This window comes from Colossoma macropomum, unplaced genomic scaffold (genome assembly GCF_904425465.1).
Source record: "Colossoma macropomum unplaced genomic scaffold, Colossoma_macropomum, whole genome shotgun sequence".
Classification (NCBI taxonomy): domain Eukaryota; kingdom Metazoa; phylum Chordata; class Actinopteri; order Characiformes; family Serrasalmidae; genus Colossoma; species Colossoma macropomum.
Genome location: NW_023494810.1, coordinates 35,308,475 through 35,323,854, shown reverse-complemented (window position 1 = coordinate 35,323,854; position 15,380 = coordinate 35,308,475). Strand labels below are relative to the sequence as shown.

Sequence of the window (15,380 nt, the reverse complement as noted above, 5' to 3'; positions counted from 1 at the left end):
TCTGACACATACATATGAAGTGACCCAAAGCCAGGTTAGAACCGGCGATGGACTGATCGGTGCCTCGTGGCGTTACCACTGCGCCACTGAGAGCAGCTCAAACAAAGGCTGAACTAGAGAGGCGAAAGGACAGATAAAAGGAAAACAAAAAACACTTCCACTCCAAAAACGAAGGGAAGGCAGACTTTTTTTTCCCTTTAAGTAGCTTTAGGACAGTTTCTTCTCTCAGCCCTCTTTTCTTTTTCTTTTTTAGTTTTGGGGCAGTTTTGTTTTGTCTTTTCTTTTCTTTTCGTTTCTTTTCTTTTCTTTTCTTTTCTGACACTAAGTACCGTACCGGTCACCCCTCTACAAAGGTGTGACAAACACCACTGTTTGCCTTGACCTTAAGTAGAGGAGTCCGCAGGTGTGTCGCGTTGGGCCGAATCAGCCCGCGGACTTCTGGGAATTGGAGTTCCCTGAAGTTATGGCCCTGTGCCGCCGTCGCCCTCTGCTGGCAGCAGGCGGCGCAGGCTGGACACCCTGCCGCCGTCGCCCTCTGCTGGCAGCAGGCGGGGCCGGCTGAACCCTTACACACACTGTCTGACTGGGTTCTGAAGATTATTCTGGGCGACTGAAATATTGAGGATCCACACTAAACGATTCGGGATCACACACAACTCAACTCTCCAGGTGCTGCTGAACCGAACGGAGCTCACGCGAACTCACGCGAACTCACACGTTCTCCTGTTTTCTCTGCCATTTGCGCTGACAGAGTACAGAAGCAGCAGCTCCACATATGAAAGACTTACTTGCTGTATTTTCTTCGTTCACTCTCAGTTCTCATTGGCTGCTGCAGGAATCTGTTCACGCTGAGTCGTTTACACTAGATTTCACTCAGAGTCGGGTTAAAAAACTCAAACGTGTCTGATAAACTCCGACTGGTCTGAAACTCGATCTGAGGCTGTAAATCTGAGTCAGCGCCGCTCACACACGACTCGACTCTCTCTCCAACTGTCAACTCCGACTGACCCAAACATCTGCAGACCAGAGCCACCAGCTCAGACTGAGACTGAGACTCAGGGCTAAAATCAGGGTGAAAGTCGTGTAGTGTAACCCCGGCTTAACGCGGCACACATCATCTACATCTGTGGACGAGAGAGAGAGAGAGACACTCACAGCTCCATGACGAGGTAGTAGTGTGTGCGAGTTTCATAGAAATCCTCCAGACCCACCACATTCTTATGCTTAATCCTGAGGAAAACAGAAAAAAGAGAAGAAATCATTACATTAATGTTTCTCAGGACAGACGGCGATAGATGATCAAAGAAAAGGAGACCGATGACTATTTTAATGTATTAATATTAATATTATTAATGTTATTTACCCAGAATGTGAAGTTTATAGTGTGAAAATGATGCTTAATGAAATACTAAACACCAAACACTGAAACATCATGAAAGAATAATTGCTTGGAAATCATGAAATAAATGTAAGGATACATTTAAAACTAAATGTCCAAGTTATTCAAAGTGCTTTACAAACGAGAAAATACAAAGATAATTCAAATTATAGTTTAATAAGATGAAGGAAAATAGAAACTAAAACAGGATGAAAACATTTAAAAGAGAAGAAATTTAAATTAAAGATGAAATTGTGATAATAGAGCGCAGGTACCGAAGAGAAGTGCAGCACACACTTACAAAAGATGGTTCTTCAAGGGTTCTTTAGTAAAGAAAATGGTTCTATATAGAACCATGCACACTCAAAGAGCGCTTTGTATGGTTAAATGGTTCTCTGCATGGTTAAATGGTTCTCTGCATGGTTAAATGGTTCTCTGTAGGGTTAAATTGTTCTTCAAATTGATGGAGAATGTGCTGTCAATAGTTCTATATAAAACCTTTCTGAAAAGGGTTCTATATAGCACCAAAATGGGTTCTTCTATTGTAAAAAGCCTGACACTGTAGCAATGAAAGAACCCTTTTTGGTGCTATGTAGAACACTTTTTTAGAAAGGTTCTATACAGAACCATCTACAGCACATTCTCCATCAATTACCCCCCCAGCTCACCGCTAAGAGAGGCTAGCGGGCTGGTAGGCGGGGCGGTGAGGTAAATCTTCACTGATTACTGTTTAAATTAGAGTAACTGAGTTTAATCAAGTAATCATGGCGGCTCTGTGACGCTACACTCAGCATCAAAGTCAGAACCGTGGGATCGTGACAGCCCTGTTCTGTGAATGTGAGGATCTAAAGCGCGGTTCTCAGACCTCCTGAGGACGGTGATCTCGTTCTCCAGGTTGCTGTGATCCAGCTGCTTCTTCTTCACACATTTCAGGGCGTAGAAATTCCCCGTCTTCCTCTCCCTCACCAGGAACACCTCCGAGAACGAGCCCCTGCACACATTCACAACAGAGCGCTCTGTAAATGAAACAGTAGAAGCCATATCGCCCCCTACACTTCCTGTAGTGTATTATAGTCTGTCAGAGTGACGGTGTGGATCATATGAACATTATAGAGGCTTTTAAAATGAAACAGTAGAAGCCATATCGCCCCCTACACTTCCTGTAGTGTATTACAGTCTGTCAGAGTGACTGTGTGGATCATATGAACATTATAGAGCTTTTTTAATGAAACAGTAGAAGCCATGTCGCCCCCTACACTTCCTGTAGTGTAGTACAGTCTGTCAGAGTGACTGTGTGGATCATATGAACATTATAGAGGCTTTTTAAATGAAACAGTAAAAGCCATATCGCCCCCTACACTTCCTGTAGTGTATTACAGTCTGTCAGAATATTGTTTTGTAGTAAACAAAATGTTAATGGATTTACTTTTGTCTATAATCAATGTTTTTAACAAACTACTGCAGTCATTCACCACAGCACTGTTTAATGTGTTAATCATAACAATAATAACATGCAGAAATATTTTTTGGTTTACAGTATTTGCAGCAGTTTGTAACACTTAAGAGTTAAACAGAATTCACCATCAACATCAATATGAATTAACAGATGAGGATGAAGGTGCTGATTCAGCTGCTTCACCTTTGGATTATTAGACTTGATCATAATCACTAATAAGAACATTAAAAGTATGTGCTCATTTGGCCAAAATAAAATTCAGCCATTTATTTTTTAAATAAATCTTGGTGAATAGTTTTATTTATTTCCGCTGTGTAAAACAGTTCCTCTGGTTACATTTGTTCATTTAGGGTATTTTAATATTAATACTGAATTATACCAACATAACTGAACTAATCAGAACTGAATCAAGTTATCTCAAATTAAGTCCGAGATCAGTTCAGATCTGTGAGTCAGGGGGAAATAAACTCCTCCATTCTCGACTCTGTTACTCTGAGTCAGAAACTCAGACAGTTATACTGTGTTTCCTTTCAAATGAGACCAAGATCATGACTGTAGGCCAGAGTCGGTGGGAACAGCGCCCCCTTTACTTTGGGTGTGTCATTAAGGTACAGAGTCGTTTTGTAAACAACGAGTCAACATGACGTCAGAGATGTACAGCACTGACACACACACACACACACACACACACACACACACACACACACACACACACACACACACACACACAGCCTCAGTCACCCGGACTCTCAGACACCCAAACACCAGGCAGGTGTCCCACCTGATCTGTCTAAACACCTGTCAGTCTCAGACGGACTCAGCTTAATCTAATACATTAAAGTGACACTTCAGTAAATAATAAAATTTACATTTCACCCAAAATGTACTTGGCTTCTTAATCTTCAGCGCTGGAGCTACGCGGCTGAAGTGGGGAAAATGTGGGGAGAGGGAATTTCCAGAGTTCATGCGGCTCCTAATCGTCAGCTTCCTATTTAATTTTCTGTTCCACCTTAAATGGTGCCGCTGTAACTCTCGAAGTGTAGCATAACAGCTGCACCAATTAAGGTGGAAAACTCTGAATAAGAAGCAGTTTCAGCTTCTCAGTTCCTGAGATTTAGATGCTGTTCTATAAGCAGAGGTAGGCGAAGTGGTCTAAACCCGCAGTGAAGTAGAAGTACTTTCCCAGAACACTAGAGTAGAAGCACAAAAGTATCAGGTCAAAAAACGACTTCAGTACTGAGTAACTTATAGAACTGCAGTGGAACTTCTTAGTACGTCCGCCATCCATCAGCACAGGAACTGTGGCTCATTTCTCTCTTTTTTGATTATTTTATCTAAAATAAAATGCTAAAGCTCCAAAATCAGAGATGAGTACCGTCACAAAGCCGTACAGATTTCACCACCAGCACAACAGAATGTATGTAAACACAAACAAAAACTAATGATAAATAACTGAATATGAATAAAAATGTCAAATAAAAACATCACTAAAATGTAAAAGTAGATTTCTTTATTCGCCAACAAACACGAGTAGAAGTGAAAGTGATATGATTTGAAAACACTGAGTGGAGTTTTACTGAAGTAGATGTACTCGAGGAAACGGCACTAGTTACTGCCACATCTGTCTATACGTTCCTGAGTAAGTAGCCGAGCTGCTATAACTGTACTTCTACTCTTTTTTTGGAATTTTGTGAGTGAAAACGGGCAAATATGTGCTGCACACCTTAAAACAGTAGCAGTGATCCTGAAACCTGAACTATGTCCGAACTTCAGTCCATGTTTATGATATCAGTGAGTCAGAAACCACATAATCAAGACCATCTGCTCAGCTGCTGATATGCCATAGTGTGTTCCGTCCTCCTCTGCACAGCTCCACACACTCTCAGTACCGTGTGCTGCCTGTGTCCTGTTCTGTATTTACTGTAAGTCTTCCGTATGTATTTACTGTACTGTACTGTCTGCACTGTGTTTACTGTCCTGCTCTTGTGTTGCTGTGTTGGAGGGATGTTGTGTCGAGTCACTGTGTACTTGTATAGAGCTGGAATCACAATAAAGCCTAATGAACTTGAACTAATTAGACAAACGAACGGTGATCTAGGCTCACAGTTAGCACCATGCTAATTAGCCGGGTATAATCTCCCATTACTTGTTAGCTTCGTTAGCCTCATAGCTGCAGAGCTAAACCTTGTAAACGTCTCGGCTGATCATTACATTTTCTTTGATCTCTTCATCTCCTCTGTTTACAACATAATGATGTACACAAACACACTCCTGTACACAGACACACATGTCGATGTGCTGAAAGCCGCATGTATGTCCACTCTATCACACACACGGGCTAATCCTTTAATGAAGCAGTGCTAGGATGTTCTGGCCGGGCGGTGTGACGTCAGAGCGCTCGGACTGCTCCACATTCATTCAGACGGTGGGAGGATATACAGATCCTGCACGCATACAGAAATCCCCTCCGACGCCCTCCAAACACCTCAATGAACACGTTAACCCTTTAAAATCCCAGGCTTATTACACACTTATTATTCAGTAACTACAGGGAGCTTCAGTGCAAACTGGCTGAGGAGTGTGTAATAAAACGCTGGGCCTGCTGGGGGCTCTCGGTATTTATGGGGGTTAAACAGGACTCCACAACAGGGCTGAACCATTCAGGGAAAACGTGTCACTGTTTACTATTTAATGAAACTATTTTCTATAAATGAAAAATGCTGTGGGGCTTTTTTACCGAGGAGATCAGCACTAGAGGACTGAATGCTGAGCGCAGCGTGCCTGACTGCCAGCTCACGAGCTCCGTGTTAACAGGTCACAATAATCCTATTAAAACTTATTAAGACAATGTTAAATAATGTAGGACATAAATAAAACTGCAGATATTGCTATTTAAAAACTCCCCCCTTTAAACTGCGATTTCACTATAACACGATTCATTTATTAACTGTTCAGTCCTACTCGACTACCTGCAACAGAGTAAACCAATCAGATCTGTGCATTCAGTATACAGCCCCCATTCAAAGCTGGGACGGTGTGTGAAATGCTAAAGCAGTGATTAGTAAATTCTCTTTGATCTGCATCAAATTGAAAATGGTACAAAAATACAGTATTTGATGTTTTTACATTACAAACTTCATTGTTTTTTGTAAATATACACTCATTACAAAATTGATGTCTGCAACAAAAACAGTGTTACAGGATCTTGTTTACACTGTGAGTGTCAAACTTCCTTTTGCGGCACTTAATAATCTTGATTTTCACTATTATTGTCTTATTTTCATTCTTTGTTGTTTTATTTTTTCCCATTTATTAATTTGTTTATTTGTTATTCACATTCCTATTCTTGATTTAATCATGATTATTTTATTATTATTATTTTTGATCTTATTCTCCATTGGTTTAATTCATCTTCTGATTTTATTAACTTTTACATTTTAGTTACACTTTATTATTGTTTTATATTTTCTTCTGTTTTAAATGTATTTTTTATTATTAATGTTTCTTTTTTTAAACTTACCTGATTTATTTTTATTATTAAATTTACTTTTATTATTTGATATGTTCTTACACATTATCAATCCCTTTTTTTCTGTATCAACTCTGCAAAATTGTAAATGAGGGTCACCCTCAATGTTCTCCGAGGTGAAATAAAGGTTGATTGATTGATTGATTGATTGAATAATCTTTTGAGGACTGAAGATTCAAAATGATCCAGTTTAGAAAGAGGAAATATTTTGCCGTTCTTCTGTTACACAAGTCCTCAGCTGTTTAACCGTTTAGGGCCTTAGTTGTCATATTTTATGCTTCCTGACGTTTTTCAGTGTGAAACAGTTCTGGACTGCAGGCAGGTCAGTCTAGAACCTCCACTCTCTGATTACTCAGCCATGCTGCTGTAACACGTGCAGAACGTTTCTAGGTGTTATGCTGGTCGTATGTTGAAATAGTAATGGACGTCCCTGAAAAAGACGGCGTCTAAAAGGCAGCATATGTTTCTCCAAACTGTGTTCAGTGTTAATGGAGCTTTCACAGATGTGCAGGTTACCCACTAATACCCCCCCAACACCATGACAGTCGCTGGGTTTAGAACTTTATGCTGGTAACAATCTGGATGGTCCTTCTCTTCTTTGGTCCAGAGAACACGACGTCCATTATTTTCATAAATAATCGGACAGGTTGACGCATCAGACCACAGCACATGTTTCCACTGAACATCAGTCCATTTCAGATGAGTTCAAGCCCAGAGAAGTCGGCGGCGTTTCTGAACACTGTTGATATGTGACTTCCACTGTGCAGAGTTCAGTCTTAACCTGCGTTTGTGGATGCAGCGACAGACGAAGTATTCCAAAGCCCATGTGGTGATATCATCACAGAAATAGGCCTGGTTTTATTGCAGTGCCATCAGATCAAAGGTCGAAGGTCACAGAGTTTCATTTGTGGTTTTCCATTTTACACAGAGATTCTCTGGATTCCCTGAGTCTTTTGATGATACGCATTGTGGAGGGTGAAAATCTTCACATTTGTTCAGTGAGGAATGTTGGTAGTTTTGCTGATGCCTGTTTGGTAAAGTGGTGAGTCTCGACCCGTCGTCTGTATAAAGGACTCTGCCTTTCCTGGATGCTCCTTTTATATGCAAGAATAACTGCATCATATGTTTAAGATGGCTTTTGAACATTTCATAATGCTCCTGTCCCAACATTTTTGGAACACGTTGCAGGTATCAATTTCAGAACGAGTGTATATTTACAAACAATGAAGTTGACGCATTAAAATATCACATATCTTGTCTCTGTACTGGTTTTGTTCAAATACAGGACAAAATAGATTTATAAATCACAGCTTTCAGTTTTCACTTGTATATTTTTTACCTACAGTCCCAAACGTTTCAGAAATGGTGTTTTGTGTTTTTTAAAGATCATTCTGAATTGCACTAAATCAACTGAAATGAATTGTGTGACATTTTCTGATGTGCTAAATTATTTCTTGAAGAAATTAAACTGAATGTGACGTCAGAGATTTACAATTCTACTGAAGGGGCTTCAAGTCGCCTCTGTTTAAGGGATACTTTCCCAAACTCAGGGCTGCAGCGAGTCTCAGTTGTGGCCATTTTGATATTAGCAGATGTTTTCTCCTCGTTTTTTACACAGTCAGAACTCCAACATCCAGAGTTGGATGCTGTAATGTTCAACTGCAACAAAGACTGCAATAGAAGCTGTTATGCTGCAGTGTTCATTTTAACAACACAGTCCAGGCCACTGCACACAGATACATCAGTAGGAGCTGCAATAAACAGGAAGAAGCTGCAAAAGAATCTAAAATAAAGGGTTTTAACAGAGACTCAAACATTAGAGGACTCAACAGAGGCTGTAACAGAAGCTGAGCTTCCAACAGAAGCTGCAATAGAGGCTGCAATAGAAAATGGTGTCGAGACAGAGGTTGCATTAGAGGTTGAAGTGGCTTCATTGATAAAAATGGAGCTCGGCCTCTCTTAATCCAATAATCCGTACATGCCAGTGAAGACTGCAACAGAAGCCGCAATAGAGGCTGCAACAGAAGACAAGGCTGTAATAAAGGTTTCAATAGAGGCTACAATAGAAAGAGAGTATAACGAAGACAGCAATAGAGGCTGCTGCAGATGCTACAATAGACAATGCAATCAAAGTCGCAATATAAACTGCAATAAGAGCAACAATAGAGGCCTTAACAGAGGCTGCAACAGAGCCTACAATGGAAGACGCAATAGAGATTGCAAAAAAATGCAACAGAAGCTGCAGTAAAGGCCAAAGAATAGACAGGTTTCAGTAGAGGTTGCGTTAAAGGTCGCTGTGGCTTCATTGATAAAAATGGAGCCTGGATTCCTAATCCAATAACCTGTACATGCAGGTAGAGACTGCAATAGATGCAGCAGTAGGTGTTGCAACAGAGGTAGAAATAGAGGTCGCAACAGTTACTGCAGCAAAAGTCACAATAAAGGACACAACAGAAGCTGTGATAGATGCTGCAATAGAGACCATGTTAGAAAGCTGCGATAGAGGCTGCGACAGGTTGCAACCCAGAGGCTGCAAAAGAAGCCATGACAGGTTTAAACAGAAGCTGCAGTGGCTTCATTAATTAAAATGAAGTTTGGAGTCTTAATCCAATAATCCATCAAAACCTGCAACAGAAGCTGCGACAGAGGCCACAGTTGAAGCTGCACTAGAAGTTGCAATAGAAGCGGCAATAAAAGCAACAGAGACTCAGTAGTGACTGCAGCAGAGACTGTAATAGAGACCGTATTAGAGGGAGAAACAGGAACGGCTTTAGTGTCGTCAGAGAAGCTGTAATAGAAGACCAGGTGTCAGCAGAGGCTGAAGTGGCTTCATTGATAAAAATGGAGCTTGGCCTCTCCCCCCTTAATCCCCTAATCTGTCCAAACCCGAGACGATCCCAGATTAAAATGAACTCCTCTTTGGGAACAGGTAAAGTAGGTCTCGTGAAAATCCACTCAACGGATTCCAGTAACGCTTAGAGGAACCCAGAAAGAGAGCAGATTCAGATTCAGTGATTTATGACTCAAAGGCAAAACTCGCATCATAACCTGCGACACGTCCACACAGAGCGCAGGCTGATCGGACAGGTGTGCTAATTTAGACAGGTACGTTCCCCACAGCGTGAGCGTGAGCGCGACTGCACTCGTTGGATTTGACTCTAGACGTGTTGTATAACAGTTCTATCCGGGTGAAACACCTGAGAGCGGCCAGGTGAGCCCAGCACGGCGCTCTGGGATTAGTCTGGAGGTCTTTGGACTGTGAAGGTGCTGAACTTGTACTTACGATCCGAGCACTTCCTTAAAGTCAAACACGTCCTTGATGTTGCTGGTGACTTTTTTCCAGCTGCAGTTGATTTCTTTCCGACCCATCGCGGCTCAATATTCACAACTGACTCCCTGTGATTGAAAAACAACAGCATTAGTGGTGCTGCAGCTCAGCAGGGCTGCATGATACACACAGAACACCACGATTACACACTGTAACCACGATGATTTCCTTTTATCAAAGTACCAGTGTGATGATTCATCACAACACCTGCAGAAACTCTTCTGGAGCTGTGATTGGTCAGGACAATCACAGCACACAGTAAACAGCACTGTGATTAATTAGAGGGTTCATTAGCATATCACTGCACTCTACAATATCAATACTGCAAACGCCAATATCTCAATAATGATAAATAAACATCACGCAGCCCCTTTAATCGCTTTAATGATATAAACCTGTTTCAATTCCTGTTTAAACACTATTTGAGCAGTAAGGGATCAGTGTTAATAGCACTGAGGCTGCTGCTTTAAAGAAACAGCTGAATCATATATGCTATTATTGCCAAAAATCAACCGAGGGCAGCTGCAGAAAGTAGTTGTTGATTAATATGCGGCTGCCAGTCATTAGCATGATTTTCTTCACTGTAACTGGTGGCTAAAGATACACAATATTTATTTTTTCTGGCATCTGATAGGTTAGCAGTCCACTTTTTAAAGAACAATATCAAAAACTATGAATTTAAATCATTTTTTCATGAACATTTCACACACTGTGCTGCACTAAATCCAATTAAACAGGACTAATTATGCTCTCTTTGTAATTAAACATGTAGTTCTTAAATGTAAAGCACTGACAATATTTACGATACGCTCAGAAAAGCATATTGTGACACACTGTGATGTAATTTATCACGATAACGATAAACATGGAGTTAAATGGAGTCATACACACACAGTGGTGGTGGTGACAGGAACCAGACGTCCACCTCTAAAAGCTCCCTCACAGAAAGTTCCTACATGAAATGGTTATGAATTCACTGCCTGATGACTGAGACACTGTTTTATGATAGTTTAGAGAACTTAAACTCCATTCATGGTGGAGGGATACATGCAGGGCGCTGTGAGGCAAAATAGTCCCCAAAGAAAACTTATTATTTCAGATTTTCCACTATTTTCCATCATCAACATTCATATAAACTCAGAAGACTCGTGTAGGTTCACTGGTGGTTCTGGATAGTAAATAAAATGTCTATATCTGTGTTGTAGTCATGGCGACCCCTGGTTCCTATCACCACCACTGTAAAGACATCTGAACCATTTCACACCAAACCACTCTGAATCTCTCTGTTTACACCTCACACACTGAGTTATGTGGGAATTTTAGAATATGAGTGGAGTGGTCCTGTCAGGCTGTGAGGCATGTGTGCAGTTACAGCACAGAGATTACAGCTCATCTCTGATCCCTCCCTGTGTTCCTAATATAGCCCTTAACCCTGAGACTAATGCAGATTATAACTATAAACAGACACTTAACCTGATATTAATGTCACTGATAAGGTTATTAATACAGCTCAGCAGAGAAAACATCCAAATCAGACCAACTGCAGAACAATACATAAACACATATATAACTTAATATAACATTAATATACACTTAATACAAATACATCCTCATATAACTTCGTGTAAAAGGGTTTTCAGCTCTCACAGCAAAATAAAGCCCTATGACTGAAACTCGAGCCTAATTTCTGTTTTATTCACATTAATAACTTATAAACATCTTATACCTAAACTTAATCACTCACTACTCCAGACTAAATCCAGAGGATATGACTGCATTTATGACTTGACTATTCAAATTATTTACTCTGAAAAATCATCTCAGCACTAACCTGATGTTATTCAGCAGCTAAACAACACGATGTTTACTAAACAACACGATGTTTACTAAACAACACGATGTAAACAACACGCTGACTCATATTATCACTTTAAACAGTTTAAATCTGTTTTCTGTTCGTTTATTTTACCTGAAGGCCGGACTCCTCTCCGCGCTTCCTCCTGCTGCACGCGCTGAGTCTTCAGCCTTCAGCTGCGCGAGGCTGAACCTGAGGGGGCGGCGCTAATGCCATGAGCCACGCCCTCTTGCACTGGTATTGGCTATTGGGTAATAATGATTATTTAAACCAAAACACTCACACTGTTGACTTTCATGATGAAACATTAATAATAATAATAATAATAATAATAATAATAATAATGTGGTTCAGAACTCTGTTGTATTATTATAGTAACTTTATTTACATACTGCAGAGCGAGAATGAACAGGTAAACAAAAAAGGCCAGAACTTATAAGATGGAGTGAATAAATACGTTTTACTGCTTTAGTTTAGTGATTTGAGGCCTGTGGATCTGAGCTGGTGAGGAGCTCAAAGCCCAGCCCCATTTCACCCCTCGCCCCCCCCCACTCAGTCCTACCCCTCTGTTTGGCGTGTTCTCGTCTAGGGTAGGGTGTCCCGATTGTTGAGATAGAGGGGGAGGGTGAAGTGTTGGGGCTACATGACCCTCCAAACGGAGGTTTTTCAGAGACTCCAAACAGAGAGATATGAGAAAAAAGAAAAACGGGCGAGACGGAGAACAAGAGACCCAAGAAACCCACAAACGTGAGAATTTTCAATGTTAAAAATCACAATAACCATCATATTCTCTTAGTTTAATGTTGATTCAGTGTATTTTGGTCCTTTTCTTCATAACAAGCATTAAAAATCCCTAACGCTGCTGACGTCTCTGTAGCTAAATTTCCCGTTCCACCTTAAATGGTGCAGCAGTTCCATTGTGGAGCCTCAGGCGTCAGAACGGCTGCTCCATTTAAGGTGGAACGGGAAAATCCGAACGAGAATCTGGTGAATATCCGACTTCAGTTTCATATCACTGAAGAATTAGTGGTGGGTGATAATAAATAATTGCCCCCCTCTTTGAAGATCATATGATGCCCTAAATGTAACTAAAGCCCAGCAGTGAGGAGCTGAACTTTACCCTCCTCTGCTGTCACTGCAGACTGGCAGGGTCGCCTACAGAGCAGCGCTGGTAGCTGTTAATGAAGTGATGCTCTTTTTATATGAGGGTCCCATTTCAGAGGGAAGATTTCAACCACTACCCTGTAACTCAGTAACAAGCGGTTAGGGTGACAATAAGAGATGGGACAGGGCTTTGATCTTCAGAGTGTAAACCGAGCAGCCTTGCTGTCCTGCAGGAATATGCAGCTGATGATGAGCTTAACGAGTGATCCGCTCAGATTCACCCTGATCCTCTCTCTGTGTGAATCAGTGGTGAATTATCAGCCTGTGAGGATAAAGGGAACATAAACTGAAGAGAAACCGGATCCCCGAGAGCCGAACACCTCACATCTGTATATGATCATGTAACGATGATGTCACATCCAGAGGGCACATGCGGGGGCAGGTGTTGATCTGAGCTCATCCTATACAGACTCACCTGAGTCAGCACAGTTGCACCTGCCTGCCCTGTCTGAGTGTTTATATACAGTCGACGCCAGAAGTGTCAGCACCCGTCAAGAAAGTGAGCAAACATACTCGACAAATATGGGCCATACATCACAGTGATGTTATTCAGAGTAGAATAGAATAGATAGAATACACGTGCGCACGTGTGTGTGTGTGTGTGTGTGTGCTTGTGTGTGTGTGTGTGTGTGTGTGTGTGTGTTGTGTGTGTGTGTGTGTGTGTGTGTGTGTGTGTGTGTGTGCCTGCTGCTGATGGTGTCATTGTCCTAATCTCAGCTGGCCGTGGTCAGTTTTGGACGCCAGTGTGTGTCTTATCTCTGGATTAACGCTGCCTGCTGGGCTGTTTGGCTCCTGATGCTGCTGTGACGCTGAAAACATTACAGTGCTGTAATCTACCTGCGCAGGTGAGTCTACCTGCTCTAACACCTCACTAGCAGCTTCATCAGAAACTCCTCTGTCGTCTGATCCACTCGTACCAGCAACACACGCTACACTGTCAGTATCACTGCAGTGCTGGGAATGGACCACCACCCAAACACTACCTGCTCACCTGTGGGGGTCCTGTGGGGGTCCTGTGCTGGTCCTGTGGGGGTCCTGGGGGGTCCTGTGGTGGTCCTGTGGGGGTCCTGTGGGGGTCTCTCTCTTCACTGATGAATGTTACAGAGGAGCTGATAAACTGTACAGTAACAGATGAGCTACAGTCTGTAACTGTAAACCTGCAGGGATACTGGTGTGTTTCTGATAAAGTGGCCACTCAGTGTATTGCTTGGTAAATGGCAATATGTTTCATTTTAATCATAATATGGTCTTTTGTCCACTTCATATCAGCCCTGTGTAGACTGAAGGTGGGGGGCTAAGATGCTGTAGGCTGAAGGTGGGGGGCTAAGATGCTGTAGGCTGAAGGTGGGGGGCTAAGATGCTGTAGGCTGAAGGTGGGGGGCTAAGATGCTGTAGGCTGAAGGTGGGGGGCTAAACTGCTGTAGGCTGAAGGTGGGGGGGCTAAGATGCTGTAGGCTGAAGGTGGGGGGCTAAGATGCTGTAGGCTGAAGGTGGGGGGCTAAACTGCTGTAGGCTGAAGGTGGGGGGCTAAACTGCTGTAGGCTGAAGGTGGGGGGCTAAGATGCTGTAGGCTGAAGGTGGGGGCTAAACTGCTGTAGGCTGAAGGTGGGGGGCTAAGATGCTGTAGGCTGAAGGTGGGGGGCTAAGATGCTGTAGGCTGAAGGTGGGGGGCTAAGATGCTGTAGGCTGAAGGTGGGGGGCTAAGATGCTGTAGGCTGAAGGTGGGGGGCTAAGATGCTGTAGGCTGAAGGTGGGGGGCTAAGATGCTGTAGGCTGAAGGTGGGGGGCTAAACTGCTGTAGGCTGAAGGTGGGGGGGCTAAGATGCTGTAGGCTGAAGGTGGGGGGCTAAGATGCTGTAGGCTGAAGGTGGGGGGCTAAACTGCTGTAGGCTGAAGGTGGGGGGCTAAACTGCTGTAGGCTGAAGGTGGGGGGCTAAGATGCTGTAGGCTGAAGGTGGGGGGCTAAGATGCTGTAGGCTGAAGGTGGGGGGCTAAACTGCTGTAGGCTGAAGGTGGGGGGCTAAACTGCTGTAGGCTGAAGGTGGGGGGCTAAGATGCTGTAGGCTGAAGGTGGGGGCTAAGATGCTGTAGGCTGAAGGTGGGGGGCTAAACTGCTGTAGGCTGAAGGTGGGGGGCTAAGATGCTGTAGGCTGAAGGTGGGGGGCTAAACTGCTGTAGGCTGAAGGTGGGGGGCTAAACTGCTGTAGGCTGAAGGTGGGGGGCTAAACTGCTGTAGGCTGAAGGTGGGGGGCTAAGATGCTGTAGGCTGAAGGTGGGGGGCTAAACTGCTGTAGGCTGAAGGTGGGGGGGCTAAAACTGCTGTAGGCTGAAGGTGGGGGGCTAAGATGCTGTAGGCTGAAGGTGGGGGGCTAAGATGCTGTAGGCTGAAGGTGGGGGGCTAAACTGCTGTAGGCTGAAGGTGGGGGGGCTAAGATGCTGTAGGCTGAAGGTGGGGGGCTAAGATGCTGTAGGCTGAAGGTGGGGGGCTAAGATGCTGTAGACTGAAGGTGGGGGGCTAAACTGCTGTAGGCTGAAGGTGGGGGGCTAAACTGCTGTAGGCTGAAGGTGGGGGGCTAAGATGCTGTAGGCTGAAGGTGGGGGGCTAAACTGCTGTAGGCTGAAGGTGGGGGGCTAAGATGCTGTAGGCTGAAGGTGGGGGGCTAAACTGCT

General features: G+C 43.1%; 1 protein-coding gene across 1 annotated transcript in view; it reads right to left on the bottom strand.

The window, feature by feature from the left end:
• camk1ga (calcium/calmodulin-dependent protein kinase IGa) overlaps positions 1 to 11,743 on the bottom strand; it is a 20,169-nt gene extending 8,426 nt beyond the window's left edge. The window contains exons 1-4 of the mRNA XM_036560098.1: positions 11,661 to 11,743; positions 9,647 to 9,759; positions 2,244 to 2,369; positions 1,156 to 1,230 (exon numbers count right to left, since the gene is read on the bottom strand). Coding sequence (XP_036415991.1) covers positions 1,156 to 1,230; positions 2,244 to 2,369; positions 9,647 to 9,732 — 287 coding nt within the window. The 5' untranslated portion in view covers positions 9,733 to 9,759; positions 11,661 to 11,743. The remainder of the gene's footprint in view (positions 1 to 1,155; positions 1,231 to 2,243; positions 2,370 to 9,646; positions 9,760 to 11,660) is intronic.
• Between the last annotated feature and the right edge of the window lie 3,637 nt (positions 11,744 to 15,380).